This window comes from Danaus plexippus, chromosome 26 (assembly GCF_018135715.1).
Source record: "Danaus plexippus chromosome 26, MEX_DaPlex, whole genome shotgun sequence".
Taxonomy (NCBI): Eukaryota; Metazoa; Arthropoda; class Insecta; order Lepidoptera; family Nymphalidae; genus Danaus; species Danaus plexippus.
Genome location: NC_083554.1, coordinates 1,950,105 through 1,976,156, shown reverse-complemented (window position 1 = coordinate 1,976,156; position 26,052 = coordinate 1,950,105). Strand labels below are relative to the sequence as shown.

The 26,052-nt window shown below is 33.7% G+C and overlaps 4 protein-coding genes and 1 non-coding gene across 7 annotated transcripts; 2 read left to right on the top strand and 3 right to left on the bottom strand.

Annotated features, from left to right (window-relative positions):
- Positions 1-176: 176 nt before the first annotated feature.
- Positions 177-4,923, top strand: LOC116774391 (rho-associated protein kinase 1-like). Its single transcript, XM_061524912.1, has 11 exons — positions 177-371; positions 448-624; positions 885-992; positions 1,066-1,392; positions 1,462-1,540; positions 1,608-1,791; positions 2,074-2,197; positions 2,953-3,101; positions 3,417-3,515; positions 3,939-4,013; positions 4,723-4,923. Exons 1-11 carry the CDS (start codon positions 312-314, stop codon positions 4,856-4,858), a joined length of 1,518 nt encoding a protein of 505 aa, XP_061380896.1. The 5' UTR covers positions 177-311; the 3' UTR covers positions 4,859-4,923.
- On the bottom strand, positions 4,905-6,924 carry LOC116774390 (vacuolar-sorting protein SNF8). Its single transcript, XM_032667112.2, has 4 exons — positions 6,440-6,924; positions 5,987-6,188; positions 5,399-5,545; positions 4,905-5,152 (listed from the first exon to the last, which is right to left on the bottom strand). The coding sequence occupies exons 1-4, from the start codon at positions 6,705-6,707 to the stop codon at positions 5,017-5,019; spliced, it is 753 nt and encodes a 250-aa protein (XP_032523003.1). The 5' UTR covers positions 6,708-6,924; the 3' UTR covers positions 4,905-5,016.
- Positions 6,925-8,013: 1,089 nt separating this feature from the next.
- On the bottom strand, positions 8,014-8,086 carry Trnar-ucu (transfer RNA arginine (anticodon UCU)). The gene has a single exon. It is a non-coding gene; the product is annotated as a tRNA-Arg (tRNA).
- A 247-nt stretch (positions 8,087-8,333) lies between these two features.
- On the top strand, positions 8,334-15,973 carry LOC116774242 (uncharacterized). 3 transcript variants are annotated; one of them, XM_061524846.1, is made up of 17 exons: positions 8,334-8,618; positions 8,701-8,795; positions 8,882-9,038; positions 9,118-9,225; positions 9,334-9,503; positions 9,852-9,938; positions 10,058-10,180; positions 10,329-10,490; positions 10,741-11,130; positions 11,275-11,508; positions 11,861-11,976; positions 12,059-12,115; positions 12,933-12,982; positions 13,108-13,183; positions 13,289-13,393; positions 13,712-13,899; positions 14,158-15,973. In XM_061524846.1, the coding sequence occupies exons 1-17, from the start codon at positions 8,432-8,434 to the stop codon at positions 15,441-15,443; spliced, it is 3,591 nt and encodes a 1,196-aa protein (XP_061380830.1). In that variant the 5' UTR covers positions 8,334-8,431; the 3' UTR covers positions 15,444-15,973. The 3 variants fall into 3 exon arrangements, with proteins under 3 accessions (XP_061380830.1, XP_032522789.2, XP_032522790.2); XM_032666898.2 differs by having other exon boundaries at positions 13,712-13,929; XM_032666899.2 differs by lacking the exon at positions 9,852-9,938 and having other exon boundaries at positions 13,712-13,929.
- LOC116774548 (ankyrin repeat and LEM domain-containing protein 2 homolog) lies at positions 15,460-25,204 on the bottom strand. Its single transcript, XM_061524847.1, has 14 exons — positions 25,034-25,204; positions 24,695-24,939; positions 24,219-24,374; positions 22,847-23,010; positions 22,375-22,515; positions 21,856-22,029; positions 20,794-20,940; positions 20,030-20,190; positions 18,781-19,799; positions 18,436-18,548; positions 17,695-17,822; positions 17,078-17,209; positions 16,536-16,695; positions 15,460-16,188 (listed from the first exon to the last, which is right to left on the bottom strand). The coding sequence occupies exons 2-14, from the start codon at positions 24,927-24,929 to the stop codon at positions 16,096-16,098; spliced, it is 2,823 nt and encodes a 940-aa protein (XP_061380831.1). The 5' UTR covers positions 24,930-24,939; positions 25,034-25,204; the 3' UTR covers positions 15,460-16,095.
- Between the last annotated feature and the right edge of the window lie 848 nt (positions 25,205-26,052).

Below are 26,052 nucleotides of genomic sequence, written 5' to 3'. Positions count from 1 at the left end.
GATAACGTTTTACGCTAGATACTATTTTTAAAATTCTTTAATAAAATACACATAACTGTTGTTTTAAGGTATAAAAAATGATATTAATCAATAGTTCTTAATTTTAAACTTAAAAATAGAGTTAAAGTACTATTAGTAAGAAATAAAAGGGAACGCAACTCTTGTTACCTAGCAACCATTTTGATACATAGACGCGCGAAATGTAAACAATGAAACCGCATATATTGCTTTACATTGAAAAATACAAAGATTTATATATAAGTATTCTAAAGTTACAACAAAAATAGTATTTTAAAATTATAAATAATGCAATGGACGAAAGACTTAACAATAATCTAAAAGCACTCCAAGCTGAAGTTGAATTTCACAGAGTAAACAACCACATGGACCTTTAATGTACTACAATACATTTCTGCCGTGTCTGTAACTTGGGTATAAATTTTTCAGCAAAATCAAACACTAGTAGACCAAGAAATTAAAAATTTAATCGCCGATAATCAAAAGTTATCCCAACAAGTGGGAGTACTATTGAAAGAGAAGCTGCAATTTGCGCAACAATCTTTGGACAATGATCAGAGAGAAGAACTAGAGGAATTAAAGAAACAAGTCAATTTACTTACCAAGGTGATTTTAACACGTCTTATATTCATAACAATCAGAAAAAGTTACGACAAACTGAATTGCTATTTACTATTGAATTATATGAACGTCAGTGAAAATTTAAACGAATTTTACGAATCTTTTTTTAAACCTTGAATTTCATTAATTACAATTAATTAAACTGTTCTAAAATGAGGACACGACAGTAGCAGGAAACATTAGATTTAATCTAAGAAAATACGTCGAATTTTTCTATAATATAAAATTAAGTTTCCATTTTTCAGGAACGAGATTCCTTACATGTTCTTTGGCAGACATCTCAGAAGACCATCGACGCTTTGGACATTGAACTGAAAGCATACCAAAACTATGACGACGGTCACGGAAAACAGGTACCTAGAAAAAATCAATCTTAATATTTAATTTAACTATTTTATGCTCATACAATTTCGGTCTTCATTAAAGAATTCAAACGACAAAAGAGACTTGGAATATAAGCTGGACACAGCGCTGTCCGATTACGTGGAATTGGAGACGAAATACAAAAAAATACACTCGGAACTCAATCACATAGAAAAGGTATTAAAAGATAAAGATAAAGATATCATACATTATAAAGAAAAATGTGACGCACTAGAAACAGAAGTGGAAAATTTAAAGAGATCTCTGGATGAATATAAAATAAATTTAACAGCTGAGAGAAAGAGCCGCGACGACATCAAAGCTCAGTTACTTCTCAGTCAGAAAGAATGCGTCGATAAAATCAAAAGAGAGGCGGAGGCTAAAACGAAGGTATACAAAATAATAGTGATATTCAACCTTAAAATCATATACATAAAGTTTAAAATTGATCTCTCTAAGGTCGCTGAGGCTCTACAACTATTTGATGTAGTGACGACCCAAAAGAATGAAGCATATAAAAAAATAGCCGAAATCACAGGTCGGGCGACGAAATGTTGTATGATATATGAGATAATTATATATTAACTTGATATTGCTATTTTCAGAAGAACTGGGCAGTCTTAAACAGATCGTATGTCAGATAGAGAGAAAGGCGGAGGCAAGTTACAGGAAGGAAGTAGACGAACTGAAACAAAATTATAACGAAAAAGTGACGGATATGCTGCGACATATAAGGAACTTGGATGCTGAATTAGTTGAAAAGGGACTCCTGTTGAACAAAACAATGAGGTGGTGTAAAGTACAATGACCTCTGAGTGGTTGAATTAATTCAACATATGGACAAGTTTCATTGATATAACACGTTTGTCAACAACCTAGTTAATATATGATTTCCTTACAAACTAAATAATTATCAAATTATACAGTATTTGTATATACATTGCTATTTTGTTTTATCATGTTTCAAAGCAATAAATAAAACTATTATTCATTAAAATATATCTATCTAGCTAATAGCTATCTATCTATCTATCTATCTCTAAATCATCTCCACACATTATATCTCAACAGGGAAAACAAGGTGCTGCAAGCTAGTAATGAGAATTATATGAAACAGCAAAAGAATGATATGAGTTCTGTAGATCCGAAACTCGCTCTGGCTGAACAGAGGTTGGAGGCGATGTTTCAGGAACTGGTGAGTAAATTGATTTATTTAAACATACATACATTACACGTACCTTATTGACGAAATAAATAAAATGACCGCTTCATAAGATTATATACAAATGTGAACTTTATATTGGTCCTAGAAGAACCCCGTCAATTAAATGCGTTAGTTATACGGATTTCTTCCACAGTATAACATACATAATTCGCTTTAATTATACCTACACTTGGGGGGGGGTTCATAAAATACGTGAGATGTTTACGGGGGGAGGGGGTCAAGGCAAATCTCATCTAATCTTACGGTGGATAACAGGGGGATCTCAGCAAATATTACGCAATTTTTTTTCTGTTTGTACCAAGAAAAAGTTTTACTATTTTGGTTCATGCAATCCAGATTGTACATGATTTAGTCTTAAGTCTTAATTATAATACGATTAAGATCATCCCTCAATTCGATTGATTACTGGTCTAGCTAACTAGTCTTAAACAAAAACACGAAGCATTTTATTTTCTTTTTAAAATAATAAAGCAACGCGTTTACGTAAGAAACCCACATTTTCCAAAATCTCACGTGAGATGGGGGGTTGGGGGAGGGGTTGAATAAAATCTCACGACATCTCACCTAGGGGGGAGGGAAGGACAGAAAATAAAAAAAAAATCACGTAATTCATGTACTCCGCCTTATACAAATGTTATGTGAAAACTGGATCGAATTATAAACTATGATATTATTATAAGGTCCACTGTATGAAACGCTTTATAAAAGTCATAAAATCTTCATAGGTGTGTTCAGAGAGACGGAATATTCAGGTCGTCTGTGAGAAGCAGTGTCTCGTCATGGATATACAGCGGATACAGGATGTTCACACGAGGGAAAGGAAACGATGGGAATGGGAAGGAAATCTCATGAAGACGCAGATAGAGGAACTTAAGTAAATTTCAATATTAATTCTAGCTGATATCTGGGTTCATGTGATTTGAGTCATAGAAATTAATTAAAATAGCTAATTGTATTAAATAATACTTAAAAAATGATAATTGTATAAATAAAAGAAATATTATGATGGCTGAATAGCCATAATATATATATATTTTTATTATTGCAACATATTTTAATGTTCAGCATGTATTGTTATTCTTTTTTTATTGCATCATTTTAATATTCACTATGTACCTATTGAGTTTAATAAATTTCTTATATTTAACTATAAAATGATTTAATAAATCCTTAAGTACTTTATTTCTAGGCTCCAAGTTGATCATCTTCAGAAATCCTTGAACGAATCACATGAAATGATAACTAAACTGCAGTCTGTGCTGTCTTCGAGGACTGAGCTGAACCAAAAGTATGTTTACAGTGATTAAAGAGATTCCTAACAAGGAGATGTACTTTCGTATTAGTTTTTTCGATTCGAACGAAAAAATCCTCTCGGTACATATTTTTGAAGCGACTTCAGCGTTTTTTTTGGACATGATTTCCGTTTCCCTGCCCTAAAATGAATATTGGTGGTCCAAACTAAATTTTTGTGATAATAACCCTGCTATCGAACAAAAAACCTCGGTGCTTAAAACCCCATATAACTAGGTTATCGTACAGAAAACCTAGACTCGGACGTACGGCTTCCAAGATCACCTCCGTGGAAGAAAAGTCATTCTATAGACTCGAGTCAGAGTCGCCAGTATAACGTTCAGCTCTCTCCACCCGATATATAATTAAATATTTCCATACTTAAATCGAGTTTGACCAAAATTTTTCCATACACTTGCAGAATGGTTTCAACCAAAGAGGAAGAGCTCATTGAATTGAACAAACACCTGGAAAACCAAATGGAACTCAATAAGAAGTAAGTATGAATAAAAATATTACCATAACAAAACTATGGCTAAATCAATAAAAAGTTATATTATTTATTTTTTTTTTAGTATAAAGAGCATATATAACAGCTGTTAATGACCACATACAAAAATTTATAAGAATTAAATATGACATGGAAGTCGAATAATAAAATAATGTATTTCATGTAGAATAAAAAACATAGTGACCACATAATATAGTCCTGTAAGGACTAAAAAAAAATTATTTAGTAAAATCAAAATTTACCAAAAAACAACCTTGGCATTTTTTTTAATATAAGATACAGTTATAATTTCACTATTTATTTATACATAATAAAGTTATAATTGAAGCTATCAAAATCCATTTGTGTATTTTTATTTTTCAATGTTTATCAATGCCTATACCTAATAATATTATTTTATCACACCTTAGTGTTTGTATTTGTTTGTTTTTATTGTTGAAATTATAATTAGAATAAATATATATATATATATATATTATATATATATATATACACAAGTTTAAAATATAGCTAAGTTACATACATAGACAGACGGACATGTTTATTCTTTTAATAAATCTCCCAAATAAATCCTCATAATGGTTTGAATGAACTATCTTAGATTTTCAGAAGTTTCTAGATTCAAACATACCCTTTACCAAATAGTTAATCGTTAACATCGATCAATTGATTCCAAGTTAAAATTATTTTCCAGGTGGAAGGAATCGTACATAGATATGACGGAGAAATTAAAACAGAGGCTGTGCTCACTGCAACGGGAAAACAAAGAACTGAAGTTACAATTAAACATACCGCCAATCAGCTCTCCCAGCACGAGCGACGGAAGTTAGAATACTGTGCAATATTAGTTTAGTTGAATGACAATTAATAAATATATTTACATTATTAACAGAAATCTTTATTTATATACTGTCATAAATAAATAACAATTTCATATCTCCGGTGTATATCAAAGATCGGATCTCAATAGATTAAAAATTCTGTATGATTAGGATGCCGTAACACACTCATTGAACATACTCGGAAACCAATACAAAATTTCATTGTCGTCCTGGCTGTCCACCCAAGCCAGACCTTCCTTAACCATATGATTCAAAGCATTCTGAGCTCTCGTTTCATTCCAACTGGAAAGAAAATTATAATTTTAACTTATTCTTTTGAATATTAAATTATTTATAGTATTTTAAAATCAATTTTATACTTTTTTTAATGAAACATTTTAAATATTTAATTTAGATATTTATAGCATAAAAAAAAAATACAATACTTTTTGTTATTAAAAAAAAAACGCAAGAAAAGAACATAACTATAACCTCATTCAAATATTTAAAAAGTTTAAAAACTGAATATAAAACTGTCAGCTAACTTACCCCAGATCATTGATGAGTACAGATTTGGAAATCCAAGCTTTACCGAGACCACTAGCCTTTTGAAGCACCAATGTTTGATCCAAATTCAGTTCACCCGGTATTGACTGTACCAACCATTTCCCTTTACCTATCGATACAACTGTGAAACTAATATATAAAATTATAAATAATGAATTCTCTTCATGACTTACAATATGAAGAATAAGAATTATATCCTCATGATTAATTTGTTTATGAAAACTTAGTTTTTTTTTTTACCAAAAATTAATTCTCTATATGGTAATAATTTTTTATTTTATTATCTTGGAAGAATATAAAAATTCAAGACTTATTAAAAATGACATTCTGTAATGATTGAGCATGAATTATAACCAATGAGAAATTAGATTTTTGCGTGTATTCATTGTAATAAATAATAAAACTAATATTTTTCGGATGTCTGAATGACAGACATTCTCATCTCGAATATCTGTGATCACGGTTGCTGCCAAGTAACCGGAAATGGGAGTATGTTGTTAAAAAAAATTACAAACGCGTAGCAAATCCGAGAAATATTAATTTTACTTCAATAATATCCAATTTACTGACCCATTGCCAAAAATCTTCAGCTTTTTAACAGCTGCAAGAAGATCTTCATTAGTAATATCCTGATGTTTCTTCGCTCTGCCTCTAGCGGCTATCAATCTACTTCTTAATTCATCCAATGTTATAAGACCACCATTTTTGTAATTCGTAGCGAGACATACCTCAACTATTTGTACACCAAGCTCATAGTAAAAATCACCAATGCCTGGAAAACATGGTTTTTGGCTTTTGTATTATAGTTGATTAACGGAAATTTATTATAATATATTTAGTAGTATTTGATACTATAATAAAGTTAGGTATAGAGATTCCTAATTCATGTAAAAACAAAGCTAAGATTTGTAATTAAGATTGGTAAATTACCTTTACTTTGCACAAGGAAATAAATAAATTAACTAGTTTGTCGTTTTATTAGTGTTAAAAAGGTACCTATAACATATCAAATAAATACCACACCTAAAACTGACCAGAATCCTTTCCCAGAAGCCAATGGGTCAACACCGATTGCAGCACACATTTCCTGAAATTGACGCCTGAACTGAGCGTTCTTTTTTATTTCGTTTTTGTGTTTAGAGGCGAATTCTTCCAAGTTTTCTCTGAATACATCTAATTGCTTAGACATCTGCTGGAATTGGTTCTCCTGGATTTCGGAACCTTTTTCTCTATACTTCTCCTGCTCAAGTCTCTGTTTTTGAATAGCACCAACTCCTGCCCGCCGTCTCATGTTGTAGACGTATTTAAAATGTATTTAATGCGATTCTGGAATTTATATAAAACTAAATAGTTTCGTTTTCAAAATATTGTCACTGAACCACATACCCATTAGGTATTTGCAAATTTTTGATTATGTTTTCATACAAAACAGATTTTGTGAAAATGACACTTGACAATTGACGTTTGTATAAAGATTTTCAAAGAAATAGTTTATAAAAATTTTGTGAATAATATGAGAAATAAAAATATAATTCTTCACAGATCCAACATCTGATTGATTCAAATTGACAATTAAGATATTTACCCTCTATAGTCGGTACTTATAATAATACTTATTGTTAGAAACACTGTTGACTTGAATTTTTTTTTTGGGAAATTTTAATTATAATATATGAATATTTATTTATTCTGAATTTTTATATTAATATTCCTCATTGACTGCGATTTTTCAGGAATGAGTTATGAGATGAAAGTGACATTATAACAAAATGAAGACTTTTATCGCGTCTGCCTGTGACCGCGGTTGCTAACAGTATACAGGAACCGAAACGTCGGTATTATGAAGATATAAAATAATAAAAAACGCTTAGTATCCAACACAAATAGTTGTATTTAAGCATAAGAAGATTTTAATGATCGAACCTATAAGTTTTTGTTGTATTGCATCCACTTCAACCCTAAAAACCACATTCATTCCCTCTTCGTTCCTTTATTTGAAGTACAATGATTTTATCACAAATTTGCATCGTCAGACCATATACGGAAAGTTTCCAATTTTTTAATGTATAGATCGTCCCACATTAAAATACCAAGTTTATGGATAAAAAAACGGGAAACTCTCCGTATGTAGTTAGACTATGCAAACTTGTAATAAAGATACAGTTGTTGGTACTTACTACTTTTTAGCAAATTTTTATATGGATTACTCGTATCGTTAATAACAATTTAATGACTGCTTTCGCTCAATGATTTGTTCTTCAGCAAAACATTTATTTTTAATATAATCTATTTACTTTCAAAAACAAGAGATATTGCTTTAAAGAGTTAAAATTCTCATAATATTTACAAATGAAATTATTTTTTTAGATATTTTTTGTTTTAGTGTCTTTCATATGCCGGTTGTTGGTCCCTATTAATATATTAAATGATTAAGCTCACTATATTAGGATATATAGAGTAAAGAAATAATATGTACATAATATAAAAAAAGTTCATTATCCTTAGTTATTAATGATATAATGATACTTGAGTGTTTAATGTTTTCCCTTACGTCTCGTTCGTTCGTTAAGAAATCCAAACAAAAAAAAGCAAATTGTCATCCCTGGTGGGGATCGAACCCACGACCTTTGGATTAGAAGTCCAACGCGCTATCCTCTGCGCCACAGGGACCGTTATACTGACAGCTGAAATATCTGTAAAGTATGTAAATAACGAATGTTTATATAAGATTAATTGTATAATATTAATAAATAAAAAAATAAATATTGCAATATTTTTAAATAAATTAATGAAATTATTATTAATAATAGCAGTAATTTTTGTTTTACCACTAAAAAATAACGAACCATATTTTATGTGGTGCCAATGGCAACCGGAACTGACAACAAGGATATGTCATATGAAAATTGTTGGGGAACTTTGAAATTTTTCGTGATTTTAAAATTAAAAAATTTAAATTAAAGAAAAGTATAAAAACCTGAAAAGACATTATATTATGAATTAATTATAATAAATATGGATTGTACAGAAGCTGAAGAGAATTTAGATCCTGTAGATGGTTTCGGTATTCAAGACTCGACTCAGTCGTCCGATAACTTTCAAAAGTTTATATATGAACTCTTTGATAAAAATGGTGTAATAAATGATTTGAGGGCCTATTTACGGGGGCATATTATAAATATTCTAAAAAGTGCTGAGACAGGTTAGACATAGTTTAGTAAAAACGTCTCTTTACATGTAGTTTTTCGTTTTATTTATATTTCATTCAATGAATTTATTTGCAGGTGATCTTCCAGTTTGCCAAAAGAATTTTGCTCAGCGATTGGAGCTTCCATTTCAAGCTTTGAATATATTGATTGTTGAATATTTATTGACCATGGTAATTATGATTTTTTGATTTTTTTATCTCCTTTTTAAATTTTATTTTATACAGTAATATTTTTTTTGTTTTACATAAATTTATAGGAGTTCAATTATACCATATCTGTATTCGTATCAGAAGTACCATTAGCAAATATGGTGTTTAACTTTACAAAAAATCTTCTAAACCCTGAGACCGAGTCAAAAGTATCCAATTTACGGTTTGATGATGGAGACATTTGGTCTGTTCTTAATTGTATAGGTGATTTTTTTTATTAAAGTTAACATTAAAACTATTATTATTGTATAAAAACTAATATACGGAGCTCTGATTTTGGTAGGTCTGAAATGTAGCTCAGAGCATGCACTGAAGATTGTGGAAATGTATAAAAATGAAAAGCGACCATTGTTGTTTTGTATTCTGAAATGTGTGTCATTGTACCATGGAGGTGAGGTTTCTATCAAAAATATAATATTTTTATAAAACACTAGTCCAAGTCCAATGTTTAGATGTCTTATGTGAATTAGAAAATAAGTTACTGGCATATCCGTTACAGCTATATCAGATCAGAGTTCTGTTCAAAGTTCTGATGCTACTGATGATAAAGTGTATGAACCCAGAGGACCGAGTCATAAATGTAGGCATTATGTGTTCTGCAAAGCCTGTCAGTATAGAGTCGCTCGGCTCAAAGAGAAATATAAGTGGAACAAAGCAAAGATGGCAAAGGTAATGAATTTATACCATATATATATTATTAGAGCCTTAATTTTTTTTATTAATATAATATAATAATCAGAGTAATGTTAATATTTTTTATAATAATATATTTCTAGTACTTTCTTTCATTATGTGATATAAAAATCCATGTATTTTTTTTATATGTGAATAAAAGCGTAACAGCTTTTGGATCACAATTCTGAATAAATGTCAATTGTTGGTACACTTTCTATATTATATATTTTTTTATCTCTTGCCTGTCTGAAGTATTCTTTGAAATATATATATATATGTTTTTTTTTTTATATAAGTAAATAGATATAAACTTTTATGGTTAACAACAGCATTTCGTTACAGAATGCAAAGAGAGATAATATAAAGACAGTTAATGTTGAGACTTTTATGAGTAATGTCAGTGTATTGGAGCAGAATTTAATAGACGAGGTGACAGTTCATCTCAATATGATTGTTGATAGAAAATTTATTTGATTCAGTTATTTTATAACTTCCTTTTGTTTCGCGTTACTCACACTAGTTGTCGTCTGTTTAACAATATTTTTTAGATGTTCCAAGAACTGAAAACCGTTTACGAGACGGAAATGGAGATGGTTAAAGAGGAACAACAGAAAAGACTCAAGCACTCTATAGCGAGCCACGCTCTGCAGATGCAAGGCTATAAGGAGAAGGTGATTTGATTTAATCTATTAATTTTTTTAGTTAATTTGACTCAGTTTAATTTCGGTTACGTTCTAGGGCCGGTAAGCTAATTAATTAACCCGTGTCTAAAAACGTTTGGTTTTATTTCTGCATATATATTATAACTTCCATACACAGATGGAGAGATCATTCCAAGAGCGCGAGACGGCTTTGTCTCAAGCGATCCAGCGGAAGAAACGTTTCCTGTGGGGGCTGGCGAGGAGTCTGAGGGAGCAACACGAGCACCTCACCCGGGCCATGGCGGCTGTACGCGAACAGAGCGACAGGCTCACGCAGAAGGTAACCGGAGACACGTGACCCGTCACGAGGAGGTACTCGGGGCAGAGGCAGGGTTCTTGTAACGTTGGACCATCAGGAGCACGAGAGCCAATTCTGCTATTACTATATTAAAATAAAAAATGAAGCTTCTATAAATAAAAATAAATTTTACCACAAACAATATGAATGACGTTTACAAGATCTTAAGATGACCTGCTGAATAATGGCTGCATGTGTTAATTAAAATAAAGGCTAGACGTGTTTATTACAGGAGAGCAGTTTGAAAACTCAGCTCGAGGAGGCTGAAAACGCTCTGAAGAAACGGGGCGAGGACATGAGACAGCAGATATCCGAAGAACTGGTTATACTGGAGGAACATCTGGAGAACATGAAGAGAGAGAGAGACAGCATCAACGAACAAAGGAAAGAGATGGAGAATGAAGACACGAAGGAAAAGTACGACGTCATAAAGAACGAGGTCATGGCGCTGAGGAAATACATGGAAAGTGTTAGAGTGAAGAGATGTGTCGCGGATAGAGGAACCAATACGGAGCGGGAGGTGACGGTGTACAACAATGAGGTCGGCGGAAAGAACGACTGGTGTAGAGTGAGGCACCTGGTGAACGACCTGAAGATACGCAAGAACGTGAACTATCCGCAGGTCATTGACACCGAGATACATACACGCTGACATTATAATAGGCCGAATATTCAGGCCTTTTATCGAATCAATTTACCTTGGATGAAAATGGTGAACAATTAAATAATTTTTCGTTAGTTGTCTAAAATATTTTTAAATTTTCAGACGAATTTCGAAGAAGTTTACGATGTTAGCGGCAGGTCGACGTCCAGCGAGGCGCTCGCTGATACCGAGGAATCCCGGAATGACTGTCGAATTAATGTTAGGAAGGGGGGCGAAACCCGGGGAAGGGGTAACCGGGATCAGGTACGGGACCGCGAGGAGCTGGGAGACGTGAGGGGGCTGGATGTGGAGGAACTGAGACAAGAAAATAATAAACTGAAAAACTTCGCGAGACAGGTACGAGTGATGGAGACCTGGCAGTGTCTGCACAAACACGGAATAGGATAACACAAAGTGACTTCCTTTAAAAGAGACCACGTCCTCCGATTCAATAACGAGGCGACCATGATCCCCATCCCAAAGCCACGCGGGTGGAACCGGGAGGAGCGGTTGGGAGTCACAATCATGTTCAGCGGACGGAGTCGCGGGCAACAGCTAGCACATTAACGATAAGAAGAAGTCATATAAAACGTTCGACTATGTTCTGTGTCTATACTCCACGACCGACCGCACTGAAACGATGGATTAACTATACCTATATCACTAACAACAATATAATAAATATTGATATTATTAATTTATTTTCAAGCAACGAGATTACATACAAGCGTTGGTTAATGAGAGGGATCGCCTCGAGCGCGCTCTGGTGGCCCCCCTCAGACCCCGGACCGCGCCCAGTCTGCCTGACTCGTCTGCGGGGCCTCGGTGAGACACGCACACACACACACACACACACACACACTGACTCTGTTATATAATGGTATGTTATACCTAAAGTATGTTTCAGAATCGATGTGAGTGCTAGCGGATTGTTGTCTCGTCGCCTGGCTGTAGAAGAACGACGGTGAATATGAAAATCAATAATAATATTAATATGAGAAACCTTACCATGTAATGACTGGTTCGCTGTTAATAGTGTGTGGGAAGAAATACCTTCTATCATAGACACGGATAACTGTTATTTTATGGCTGGCAATATATATATATATATGTATATATATATATATAAGCTAATCAATGGTATATATATATAATGTCGTGTCTGTTGATTTCAAGTGCACAGTTCTTAGTAATATGAAAGTATACACGATACGTACTAAAAGTACAATTTCAAAAATATTTTTGTCAGTCTGTCTGTTTCGGCTAATCTGTGGAACGGCTGGATCGAATTTGACAGAAATATCACATAATGAGATCTAAGATTTTCGCGAGTTTTATTCATTTAAATGAAACTAGTATTATTCGGATTTACTACGCGGATTTTATTATTTAAAAAACTACATAATCCCGACGTTTCGGTTACTTTGCAGCAACCGTGATCACGGACAGACGAGGTGTGACGGGATTATGTAGTTTTTAAATAATAAAATCCGCGTAGAAATATCACAGCCAGGTTGTTATGTTGTAAGGAGTAACTTGTCTGTTTTTTGACCAAATTCACAAAGGAGAAAATTTAAAATTAGACTAGGTTTTCGTTACTCCCTAACATAAAATCCGATTTTGAAAATTCGTTCTTACTGTAAATACATCAACCAGAATCTAATGCAGGGGTTTATCTGAAAATACCTTCAATGTGCGACCAAAGGCTGGCAATAGCTAATAAACAACAAAGCTGCTATAACAACACTCTTTCCATAACCCAAATAAGTTTATTATTCCAGCGTCGTGTCGGATCCCTGGCGTCCTCGTCACGTCTCTAATATCAGCGAGAGTTAGTATGACAACAATATTATTGACTCGTAGTAATTAATGTTTGTACAATAATCATTTATTTGCTATACATATATTATTTAAAAGGTACTATAATTGTAATGGCAACGTATATATTTCTAACAGCGAGCAAGAGAAGGGATCCCCTCGAAGTCAGTTCCGGGCTCCGTCCTGAGAGAGATCTCGTTTATCATCAATACGGGTGATTATTATATTTTATTATCGGTTAAGGACTCCCTATTTTTTTGGTCCATATTTTAAATCCTATCAAAAGCAAGATACTTTCTCATCAACTGTATATTTCCAGTGAGTCACCACCGAGAGCGACCTACCACACGTTCCCGGAGCCGAGCAAGTCGCGAGAGAAGAGTCCCAAGTCGATGTTGAGAGAGGCCAAGGAGAGGCTGAGGAAGTTAGTGATGAACTAAGTGTATCGGGAAACGGAAATATTACTTCCACAATACTTATATTGTAAATGTGATAGATGGTGGATGCTATGACTGTTTGTTGGTTCATGAAAATTATACAGAACCATCTCTGAATATGTGTCTAACTCCGAGAATGAGATTTTTGCAGTTTTTGCATTTTATATATATATATGACGAACAGAATGAGCTCTTGTCTATTTTCAGCCGTTATTATAGTCATGAATTGCCTATGGACAGGGTTTTTTAGTTTCTTTTATTCTGATTTTAAATTGACTAATCCATACAAACTTTTATAACAACAGCAGCACAGCAAAACCAAATCCACCGCAACCGGATATCCGTGAGAAGAGTCCAACGTCCACGCTGAGAGAAGCGAAGCTACGGCTGAGGAAACTAGAGATAGAAGCAGAGGCTGTGGAGAAGAGTTACCAGGACTACAGGAAAAGACAGGAGATGAGAGGAGGAAGAGAGGGAGGGAGCCACGGAAGAGGTAACCTCCAGGGACCCACAGACAGGACAGGTGTGGCGGCTGAGGACCGTTTGTTAATGTCAAACTAACAATAGAAAAAACACGTATTTACAAAAATTATCTCGTTTCGATGGATACCTTTTTTTAACGCTCACAAGTTTTCATTATACAGCCAATAATTTTTATAGAGAAGGCATTATGCTAACACATTATAGTGTATTTAATAAAAATTATAGTATTCCAGGCGGAAGTAATTGTCTATGTTGTTTGTTGTTTCAGATGTAAAAATTAAATCTCACGGAATATACGGAAGGCAAAACTACAAACGAGATATAAACGAGACGTCCGAGTCAATGAAAAAAGATTTCGACAAGTATCTCAAAGAATACAACACGTTCGACCTGGGCCGGCTGCGCTTCAACAACAAGAACTCGGTCTTAGAAAACGTTCAACCCATCCCCAAATGTTTCTCCAACAGAAGAGATGTCAACTACTTGGAGACGCCGATGACGGAATTCAGGAAATACTATCAGGTAGAGAGGGACGGCGATAAACTAAACAAGGACAGCAATAGTGGAGGTGCTGCGGATATATCGGATCCGGAAATGAGCGAGGTGACCGAAAAGTCCCACGGATACAAAAACAAAAACGATAACCTACTTTCACGACACATCACTAATAATAATCTTATAACGAATGACGCGAACTTAGAAAAAGATAGTCGCAAGACCTCCCCGGACATACAACGACCCGAACAAACCATTGACAATAGATGTAACAAAGATAATGGAAATAAATTCATAGACGATAATATAGAAATATCTCCCAAAGATAATACACGTGAACAGTCATCTCCACGAAAAATAGACAGTTACCCGAAAACAAAGCAACAAAATAAATACGAGAAATCTCCAATCAATGATGTGGTTCTGTCTCCCGAACCGAAGTCCATTGATAAATTATCGGAAAATCACACCAAGGAAATCAAATCTCCGAAAAAATTTACAATCATAGACGAACCGACAGATCTGATTGACGAAAATATAAAAATTCAAATAACCGAGAATAATATAAAAGTATATAATAACGCAATAGAAGAAAACGAGGACAAAAACAATCTCCTGCTCGTGGAAGTTGAAAACGAACAGGAAAATGTAATCGCTCCGGAAAATCATGAGTTCCTAGTAGTCATAGAAAGTTCAGTGGACAACAGAGACCTGGACGCGGAACAGAAATATCCAATAAGTGTTGTAGTCAGCCCCAAAAACACGGGGCCGAAAGATATGCTGACTCCCAGAGGATATTCTAGAAGATTATCTTTAGACACACAGAAAGATGCCGTACTGTCGTACGACTCGGATAAGAAATTATCCAGTATCGATCTTGACCCGGAACTGTCTAAGGGAAAGGTGGAATCCATCAGCGAAGTCGGCAAAGACTCCGACGAATACCTGGACGACTTCTCAGCGGACGTCGACAACTACAACAACACATCCGACAACGGAAAAAACTCGCCCATATCCCTCCCCAGGACCTCCGAGGACGACAGGTTCTGGGAGTCTTAAAAAAAACACAGCCCGGTCATCATAGAATAATAGTTTATTAGAAATAAAATATTAAAAAACAAAAAAACACGTACAATTATTTACATCAATTTATCATTATAAAAGTACAAACATTATATAATCCAAACACGGCGCGGCTCCGACCTCCCGCTGTACAAGAATAAAGATAAATGCTAACATGAACATTGAACCGGTGAAGTGGAATTGTACCGTCCGAAATGCAAGGAGCGACTAACCCGGGCGAGCGAGACGAGTAACTAAATACGAGACTTAATATATTACATATACGTATAGCTATACCTGTGTACAACGCTACAGCCTTAACCTAGCGAACTACTTCATTAATAATTCGTTAATATCCACGTCAGACGCGTTAAATTTACTATCACAAGATACCATCAGGAGTGTTCAGTGACCGCCGGCTGCTAGGTAAATATACGAAAATTTCTCCCATTCATTATGTTATATCCGTAACACTTATTTCAACCAAGGCCATGGTTTCGGTCACGTGAGGATTTCAACAACATGAATTTACCTAATAAAATATATCATTTGTTTGTGACAGTCACAGCTGATGTTATATATTGTATGTGCTATATATTCGTCATCAATATGTAATGTTTAAGCTGCTTTTTTTTGTTCATAACGCTGCTCAGAATCCGAAGCTGACGTTTTGGTTGACGTTTTTCGACACGAGGGCCGAGCGCGGCGAATTTGGACCCGTCACTCGCAGCCAGTTCGAAACCTGACAAACAAAATTATATACATATAAATATCTCTTCAACTATAACATATGCTAGCTACATAATAACTACAAGTGTGAACACACTGTACACTGAGCGTTTCCAATTTTTGACTCATACCTTACCTTACCTTACCTTACCTTACCTTACCCTACCTTAATACTGTAAAGATAAAACTTAAGAATGGAAAAACTAGAAGCGCTCTTTGACTATGTGATTTATGACTTCACCTATAAGTAACGCCCATCACTTCACTGACAGCTGTAGATGTATATAAGGAGATAAAGACATCTATTCATTACGTGTCACAAGGTCATTGGCCCATAGTCAATATAAAATCAAGCATCACCTGTAACGGCAGAGTCTTATCGGCGTGTGAGTCTCTCGTATCTCTTATATCTCTATCCTTGTGCGGTGTACTACACCGCGGTCTGTTGGTCCGCGGCGACTCCCCCACAGTCCAAGACATAGATGACACTGATTCGTCTAGGTTCGTGGTGGCTCGCCAACTATAATATAAATTATTTATAATGAAACAAAAAAAAATCATATAATTATAGTTATCATATTTAAACAGTATTATTACGTAATTGGAAGACATAAATTGTAATTTTTTTATTCAATGTTCATCTTTCTATTGCCGTTGAGAAAATTTTGTGTAAAATTTGCAAACCATTCTTAAAACGACTGAATAAAATTTCTAAGCATAAATTAGATACAAGATGATTGTATCCTAAAATATTACTTTTTAATTCCAACAGTAAAACCTTATTGCTTTTTGTATAACAATAGACACTTCTTTTTTAGTGCCAGTATTTCAACCCCTTCACCGACAGATGTCGCCTTAATGAGCGTATTTATCACGATCAGCGCCATCTATGTGCCACGCACCTTTCCCTCTCTGTTTTTGGGTACAGCGCCACACAATGTCTCCATCGGTACACGCTGGGGTATTCGTCGGCCGTTATCTCGCAGGACGAGATCGCGTCATACACGAGCCTGTCCATCTTCGAAGGTTCCTCGCTGGTAAATAATAATCTATTAAGCATTTATTTAAGAACATTTCTATATTACACTGATAACGCTTGTGATAAAATATTTCTGCTATAACTTTAACTTTCATTTAAAATATTTTAAGGTTGGTAAGTTTTATTCAACTCCATGTATTTGTTTGATATTGAATAATTAAATTTTTTACAGAATTAATTTAAAACAACATCAAACCAAACAATATTTCTTTACTTTGTTTCAGTTTTTGTTCTTGCTTTTCCAATCTATATAACACTAGTACGTTAGTAGTATTAAAAAAATTAATATTTTTTATCATGAAATGTAAGATTAATTTTTCAAAAAACGATTCTTTATGGATAGAAAAATATATAATATATAATTTTATAATGAAGTTTTTTATATACATGATCGATTGTACTTTGGTCGATTTTAATGTTTTTTTTTTTAATAAACAATACATGATATGATATGATATGATACAATATGACAATACTAACCCGTATATAAATGGTTCAGTGACAGCTCTATCGCTGGCGTCTTGCATGTCGTCATCCGAGTCATTTTCAGCTGTCTCATACGCGTCCGAATCCGATTGGCAGGACGCGACCGATTCATCGTCCGATATCTGGATACGGGGGATAATTAATAAATTAAAATATAATCATTTATAATCGTTGTATTATAAAAATAAATAAATTATACTTGTTTAGTTCTCTGAGAAAAAAAAAATCTTTTAAATGAAACTAAGCATGTAGTTTTTTACAAAAATAAAGCACGCGTAGTATATCCGGATAATATAAGTTTCATTTAAATGAATAAAACTAGCGAAAGGCTTAGATGTCATTAAAAAATATTATCGTTGAAGAAAGGCATCTGTGATATAAGTTGATGTATTCTTAATTTAACGTCTCAATATATAACCTTATTTACGATAGTCTAAAATATACTGAATCGCTTCGTCTGTAGTTCGGACTTTAACGGAAACTGAATCAACAAGATACAATTAAAGATCTATCACACGCAGGATTTGAAGCTACTTGTGTGACACCTGGTTTCAGTCGCTTCGCCAACTGGGCTATCGCGATCTGGCTGGCCTTGATGAATTGAGCATTTTATATAAAACATAATTGTTCATTTTAAATGTAAAAATATATCACATATAACCTATTATTGAGTTTTTTTGTCGTTTTTATTAATTTATTTCTTTTTAGAGTCTTATATAATAATGCTGCACAAACCTCAGCCTCTACAACTTGACACTTGGCTACGTCCAAAGTGTAAAGATTATCTCCGGCGGGAGAGTTCACGCTTAATGGTTTCTGTACTTCACTGTTCTGAAGTTTGCCGTCACCTGGTCACAATTAAAACTTATAGGATTTATATAACAATAATTACATATATAAAGTAAAGGAAGAGATATAGTTAATCTTACACAATGACATTGTTATAGCGAAGGATGAAAAAGTTCCTATATTAATTATCAGATCGGGTCACTATTGGTCGAGGGGAACGCGTTAAAAGATAAACATCCCACAATGTCCATATAGCACAAAACTAACAAAATGTTAGTCTGCCAGCGTTACCTATATCGTAGTCGTATGTCAGCCGCCGTATGAAGCTGTCGTTTTTGGAGCTGGTGGAGAGATTCGACCTGTTCTTCCTGAAGGAGTTCCTCTTCCCGCTCCGCTCGAACACATCAATCTGCCAACTACAGCTACAACCGGCCGCCATCTTCCATATCTCTACACACTCTACATCCGACCCCGCCGGTGGTTTACTCCTAGCCGTGTCCGCCAGCTCATCGCATATAAAGCCGGAGACACACCTCACGTGTCCGTCTGTGGCGTGCTTGTCTTTGCCTCTATTATTTCTGTACGCGATGGGTTTCCTTTCGCTGTCCGAACTGCACACGTCTTCGTCGAGACAGCGCAGATCGCCGAGCACGTCTATCAGATAGTTCATGTCGTCGGCGTCCTTGGTCTTCTGCGTCAAGTTGAACACGACGAGCTGCGCCAGCCTTGAATGTATCAACGCGAAGTTGATCTCTTTGAACCTCTCGTCGCCCATGTACGTGTGTATCGTGTGCTGCAAATGTTTGGCTTCCGATTTCAATGATTCACCGGCGACTTCCGGTTCCGCTGTTATAGAGAATACGAGGGCGTCCGCTATCCTCTTGGCGAAGACCTGACACGTGCGTTCGATGCACAGCAGCTGGCTGACCCTTTGATTTATCGGTTGAGGGGAATCCCCGTTGGGGTGTGTCCTGGGTGGGGCCACGCGCCTCGTTCTGTCGCATCTCCGCCAATTGGAGGCTTCGTCGGTGATCCTGCAGGTTTTCATGGCCACACACAGTTCTGAGATAGGGCTGAGCGCTGTGTCCAGTTGACTGTTGTGTGATAGGTTTCCTAGGCTTATCCTCGACATGGACAGTTCGTGGTTAGTGTTGACGCTGTCGTTGTATGCCAACGAGAACGCGGTTTCGTATTTTGTCTTCAAGTAACTCTCTAACAGATCCAGACCCTCTTTTGACCTCAGGTCAGTGAACGTGTCGAGGAACGCCCAGTACTCCTTCCATCCTATTTGCATCTCCTCAGCTAGGTTCCTGAAATACAACATTCAGTTGATCGATGAGTTTTTATGTATATTTTTTTTAATTTTAACTAATATCGTCTTAATTCCATGATGTAGAGCTCTAGCTGAATTTATTTTTAGTCATTGTAATACCCTCCACTTTAGATGTCTAGAAAATTTATAATAATGTTGACCCATAAGATAGCATGTTCATAATATGTTAAGAAACCATTTAGGTGTGTCACATCAAGTGCGCCTCACCTGCCAACTGCTTCCAGTCCCTTGCTGATGTCTTTGAGTCTAAATCCCCCCCTGGGCGGAGTTTTCCACCTCCTCCTGAACCCTTCAGCGGATTGCGAGTCCATGGGTCCAGCGAACGCGAAGATTTCGTATCTCGGAGAGAGGGGATCCGGGTTCAAATCCTGCGGCAGTATATATGTGGACATTTTATTTAATTATACTTTTAAGCTTTTATATAAGTAGTAAGTACGTATACTTTTAAGGGCTAATAAATATTTCGTTGTAGCTTTACAATCGTGTAATATGACATATAACCGACTTAAACAAGTAAAGTTATTTTAACCATAATACGTGTATTATGTTTACACCACTTGGCCAGGCTGATGGTGGTGGTGGTGGACGTGTATTATTATCATCATCATCAGCCTATAGGAGCCCACTGCTGAGCAAAGGCCTCTTCTCGCATGGAAAAGGTTAGAGCATTAATCGCCACGCTTGCTCTAGACGGGTTGGCGATTTCAAACTTATAATTTGAAATTATAAGTCCAGGTTTTCCTTCGCCGTCCGTCAGTGGCGTCTAAATACTCTTAGAAAGTATTAATATATCATCATATAATACTATAAATTTCTTTGTCAGTGATTTATTAAAGTAACAAATCTTACATCAGATCTGACATTAGCTTAGAGGTAATTTAATTTTAACTACATTTTAAAATACCATCGACCGACTGTCTATATAAATACCGGTACGCGCTCACGCGAGGGAATTTGAACTGTTTACTAACCGGTGGTTCTTTAGGGGTGAAGGGTCGGCCGACGGCGGGCGCTCCGCTGCCGTCCTCTGTTTGTAACACCGGCACGTAGTACCGATCTTGCAGCAGAGATGAAATCCTCGACGCTGCGGCGTTCGAGGTACAACGGTTACATATGATCTGCGGAAAGAAAATTATCGTGATATAAATTTTATTGCTACTAAAGTGTATATTTATGGATGGATGTTCGTTTATTTTTCACGTAAAATATACTCAGCTGATTAACATGAACCTTTTAAACAGCGTAGCTTGGACATCAGAACGACACGTAATTAAGGTCGTTCGGAATCAGGCATAAGTCCCTTTGCGCAAGTAACGCGACACACTACAGATGATACTTTTATTAAAATAATACTTCTTATGCACATTAACTTGTCTACGAATTCAATTAGAAAATCAATGAAGGCGAAGCCGAGGACATAAATTAGTTCACAATAATTATGTTGACACTCACCATAATAAATATGGCATTATAATATAGTTTTATACAGCAGCTTCTTTTCCTACATAACACATTATGTTAGTAAGATTTTGGAATTTCGGATTTATCTTGGGAAATTAGGCTTTGAAAGATATTTTTTTGTAGTATATAAAAGGTAGGTCTTGATTACAGATTAAAAAAAAAAATTACAATTTCTACACAAGCAGACACCGCCCTGTCTGTAAGGAAAGTAATTTTATTAGTGTAATTTATATTATATATACATATATATGTGATTGCAGTGTCTGTTTGTAATATTGTCATAACCGGTTTTACTACATGCATATGAATATATTAAATTAGTATAGTAAATAAAAATATATATTTTTTTACAATGTTTGTCTGTTTATCCATTTGTTCTGTCTTTCTGCTTATCTCTGAAATGGCTGGACCGATTTTGACAGGACTTTTATTGGCAGGTAGCTGATGTTATAAGGTGTAACCGAGGCTACTTTTTATCCCGAAATTTAGTGATTAAAAAATTTTCCATTGCTTTTTGCGAAATCATGGGTAGGAGCTAGTATGTATTTTAGTATTCATTATATTTTCCTTACATCTTTCGCCATTTCCCCGTATTTATTTTTGGCCATTTTGTTACACTGTGGAAATGAAGTCAGCACGTCCACGACCTCGTCACCACCGAACTTGGCAGCAAAGTGTAAAGGGGTCTCGTTCATAGCCTTGTCTGGAGTGTTTAGATATCTGTCTAGAAGGATTGTTGCGAATTCCTGGAAATTATTCACATAATAGTATTAAACAAACTGAGTCGGTAATGCTAAAGATATTTTCAAATTTACAAGAATTTAATGTGACAGAGGTTTAAGTACATCGAACCAGAAATAAAATATTCTAAAATCATTAGTCCAGTATAATATATAATTATAACTCGCTATTGATTTTAAGGAATCCTTACGGATTTTTTAAAACAAATTAATTTTAAGGTTACATTAATGATTACTCATAAGTGCATTTAAATCAGATTAGTTATAATGTAATACACATATATTAAATGTAAAATCACCCATCACATATAAATGTAGTATATTTACTACTAGCTAGTTTGTATATCTTACCTTACAAGACTCATAGTCTGTTTCCATTCCGTACAAAGTCTGAACAAAGGCAGGGTTGCCAACTGTTGTTAATATTAGATTACATATCTCAGCATTCAGGGCCTTCGCAGCTATATGGAGTGCATTGTAGCGGGAACCCTCCTAGAAATAATATTATAAAGATAAATTCAATATCAGTAAATATTTTACATGTAATAAAATTATGAAATATCATTCAATAGTAATGTTACATATATTAATGGCTTTATACATGTGTCAAAAGTTATAAGTAGGTTTTAATGTAAAGTATTTGAGAAAGTGCAACAAATGATAAGGAACTGGCTGAATAGGCAATACTTGTGTTTGATATAAAAAAGTTTTATAATATTGAGTTCTTTTATTAAAAATCATTTAATACCAGCGATATATACATTGAATGAGACAAAAAATACTAAAAATTAAATTAAATTTTCTTATAATATATATAAATAACCTGTACTATAGCTGGAGTACTTCCACTGCTGACAAGATATCTTGGATTATCCCATATCCTATCTCTGACCACCGTGACCTTACCAGCCTCAATGGCCTTCCTTAATGTCACCATATCTTGTGGTGACGGTGCTTTAAAAGGATAAGGCTTCTCTCCCATTATGGCTGGAAGGTGAAAAAAATTCCTTTATTTTTTAATATAGAACAAATAAATTTAATTATATATTACATTTTTTTTTTTTTATTTCTTCTAGTGAATGGTCTATTATTTTCTATAGAGTGATTAAAATAATATTAATTACGCTTAATCATTAATGAACTATATAAGCGAAATAAATATTAATCAAGCTTCTGATCGTTTTTACGTAGTATTAAACAATTTTATTAAAATATTTGCGATGTAAGTAATTATGAAGAATTTTAATTTCAAAACGTTAAATAATAACAATTTTTTTTTTAATTTATAATTAAATTAGAAATTTCTTGTTTTGCATTTATAACTAGGCGATAAAATATGACATATTATTTAAAATTATTTATAACAGTAAAATTATTGAATTAAGTATATATATATATGTGTGTGTGTAAAAAATATAAACACAGACATATAATTCAATCAATAATAGATAAGGGAATGCCGGTCAAATGTTTGTATATTAAATTCACGCCGGTTCAATGACCTCGTGTTACGAGCTTTGTTTTCGTTCCGCCGATGCTATCAATAGTACATGACAAGTCAACCTGTCTTGTTTGTTAGTTTGTTTCACAGCAGCGTCCAGGCATGTTTATATTATTCATAAATAGGAATAGTATAGAGCTTTTTATATTTGCCATTTTATTACTGACACGGCCTTAAACATATTTCTTTCATATGATTGTCGATGCATTAAAAAAAAAAAATTTGACAGATAAATAATTTTTTATAATCATCTAAATTAATAATTATTTATACAAATAATATTGCAATTTACAATATTTATGTAGGCTTATCTATTGAGCTCTATGGTTTTATATTTTAAATGTCATATATAGCACCATTATTACATTGGAAAGTCTTCAAGTTCCGTCATTATAAATAAATATGGCGGGGAGTTAGCAACGTCCATATAAGTTATATACTTATATATATATATATATATATATATGTTATGTAATTTATTTATGGCAAGTGTTTTATTATACATTCAAAAAAGGTTTTTGTTTCATCGCTGTGTGAAATCATTTATTCATTATATTATATATTGATTGATTTCAATGCAGTATAATTTTAAATTCAATGTCTTTCTTTTTAAAATTACATTAAACATATCCATAGAATTTATATTTGGTTATATTTTTTAGAATTGAAGGTTATTTATATCAATTATACTTACAATTCCCGTTGCCCTCATGGTTGTCTATTGGCTCGGCTCCTCTAAGAGCAAATGACATAGCATCCTGTCGGTTCCTGAAGGCTTTGAACCTGGCTGATTTGTACCGTCGGAACAGCTCTAACGCTTCCAACTTGTCAGTGTACACATGTATTGTTTCTGTGGGTATAAAATAAACTTATATTTTATTTTTTTATTACTATATGTATACTCTAAAGTTTATTCTATATATTCATATAGGAGCTTGATTAGTGAGGGCAAAAAATAAACATTTGGCATTACATTGACCTACATTTAAATTTATCAGTTGATAGTAAAAATTGATAAGCACCTAAGCCTTGATTATGAACTTACTTTGTCTTTATATCATTTGTATATAAGTATATATATTTTTTTAATTAAAAATATATATAAATTACCCAATAATTTTTGATATTATATAAGGATCAAACAATTGCCGTTTTTTGACTACATCATACCTTCGTCAGGTCCTTTTTTAATTTCACATGGTATATAAACACCATAGTAAGTCGCTTGTGGTTCTATTTCTGTTGGGCTGTCTAATGTATTCCTCTTGCTAAATGTATCCAAACGCAGAAGTCTTCTGTATAAACTGATTGCTCCCTCTTTTTTCTCATTAGCTGGTACACATATATCTTCTTTCACACCTCCTATATCCTTTTTACATTCTGGAATGAGCGCGGCCTTCGACATTTCGCCTGGACTGTGAATATAATCGTACACAAAAAAATGTTTTGTTTGTGACGCAAACCTATCGCAACGTTTATTTTTACAATTCAAATATAAATTATATTCACCTCCTTAATATATCGTCATAAAAACATATCAGGCGAATTAGAAAAAAAACTATTATTACTGCGGCATTGGATACCCGAAAACTATACAAATAGGAAATATATAATGGGAGTGTTTCAAACTGAAATTAAAATACAAGTCGAACGATGCGATGACGCGGGTGACGTTTTCGAATGATGCTTACTGTCAAAGATTAAAAAACAAAACTCCGTCAAAAAGGATTATCCATATAGTTTTTATTTCTAAAACTCCAAGTACCATCTTATTATCCAGTATTACTCAAATTTAAATGAAATAGAAAATTAATTAATAATATTTTTTATTTAATGATATAAACAAGAAAACCATTATTTATATTGAATTTTTTTTATCATACTATAAATAATATTATACAGTATTATAGGCTACAATTCATGATCAAAAAAGATTTTTCATTCTTAATATTAGCTTAAAGGAGGATGTTATTCCCATTATTTTAAAACGCTAAATGATGAACTGTAACAAAATAGTTACCATATGCAGCGTTAATTATCATATTATAGCTTGTAATAAAAAAGTTTGTCATTAAATCAAATGACAATCTTTTATGACCAGTTGATGAAAAGAAATACAAAAAACTTAATTAAGTGTTTTTTTTTGCCAAAATTTCGTAAATTCAAAGTAAATATATTAACATGATAAAATAAAATATTTTCGGTTATCATACATCCAAAATATATGCTACTATGGGTTCCAAGTTACAGATTTTATATAAGTTTTTGTTAATTTTGTTAATAATATAAGTTTTTGTTAACTTGTTGTTACTGAAATAAAAATATGTTTCTTGTTACTTCTTTATTAAAAAAGAAATAAACACCATCCATAACAAAATTCTTACATTTTGAGTATTTTTTGATCATTATAAGTAAAATTTTGTAAGATCTACATTAAGGTGTGATGCCACATAGTTTCAGATGTAATATTTTTCATAACATTTTAATTCTTCCTTTTACTAAAGTTATTAAAACACTAGTTTATTAAA

Coding starts and splice junctions, on each gene's coding strand:
- LOC116774242 (XM_032666898.2), top strand. CDS start 8,432: ATGGATTGTACAGAAGCTGAAGAGAATTTAGATCCTGTAGATGGTTTC. Junction 11,509..11,860: donor TGAAAAACTTCGCGAGACAG/GTACGAGTGATG, acceptor TTTATTTTCAAG/CAACGAGATTACATACAAGC. Junction 11,977..12,058: donor GACTCGTCTGCGGGGCCTCG/GTGAGACACGCA, acceptor AGTATGTTTCAG/AATCGATGTGAGTGCTAGCG.
- LOC116774391 (XM_061524912.1), top strand. CDS start 312: ATGGACGAAAGACTTAACAATAATCTAAAAGCACTCCAAGCTGAAGTT. Junction 625..884: donor AAGTCAATTTACTTACCAAG/GTGATTTTAACA, acceptor TCCATTTTTCAG/GAACGAGATTCCTTACATGT. Junction 1,541..1,607: donor AAAAATAGCCGAAATCACAG/GTCGGGCGACGA, acceptor TGCTATTTTCAG/AAGAACTGGGCAGTCTTAAA.
- LOC116774390 (XM_032667112.2), bottom strand. CDS start 6,707: ATGAGACGGCGGGCAGGAGTTGGTGCTATTCAAAAACAGAGACTTGAG. Junction 5,546..5,986: donor CTGAAGATTTTTGGCAATGG/GTCAGTAAATTG, acceptor TTTATATATTAG/TTTCACAGTTGTATCGATAG. Junction 5,153..5,398: donor GTACTCATCAATGATCTGGG/GTAAGTTAGCTG, acceptor TTTTCTTTCCAG/TTGGAATGAAACGAGAGCTC.
- LOC116774548 (XM_061524847.1), bottom strand. CDS start 24,929: ATGTCGAAGGCCGCGCTCATTCCAGAATGTAAAAAGGATATAGGAGGT. Junction 22,030..22,374: donor CAGACTATGAGTCTTGTAAG/GTAAGATATACA, acceptor AATAATTTCCAG/GAATTCGCAACAATCCTTCT. Junction 16,189..16,535: donor ATAAGACTCTGCCGTTACAG/GTGATGCTTGAT, acceptor TTTGTTTGTCAG/GTTTCGAACTGGCTGCGAGT.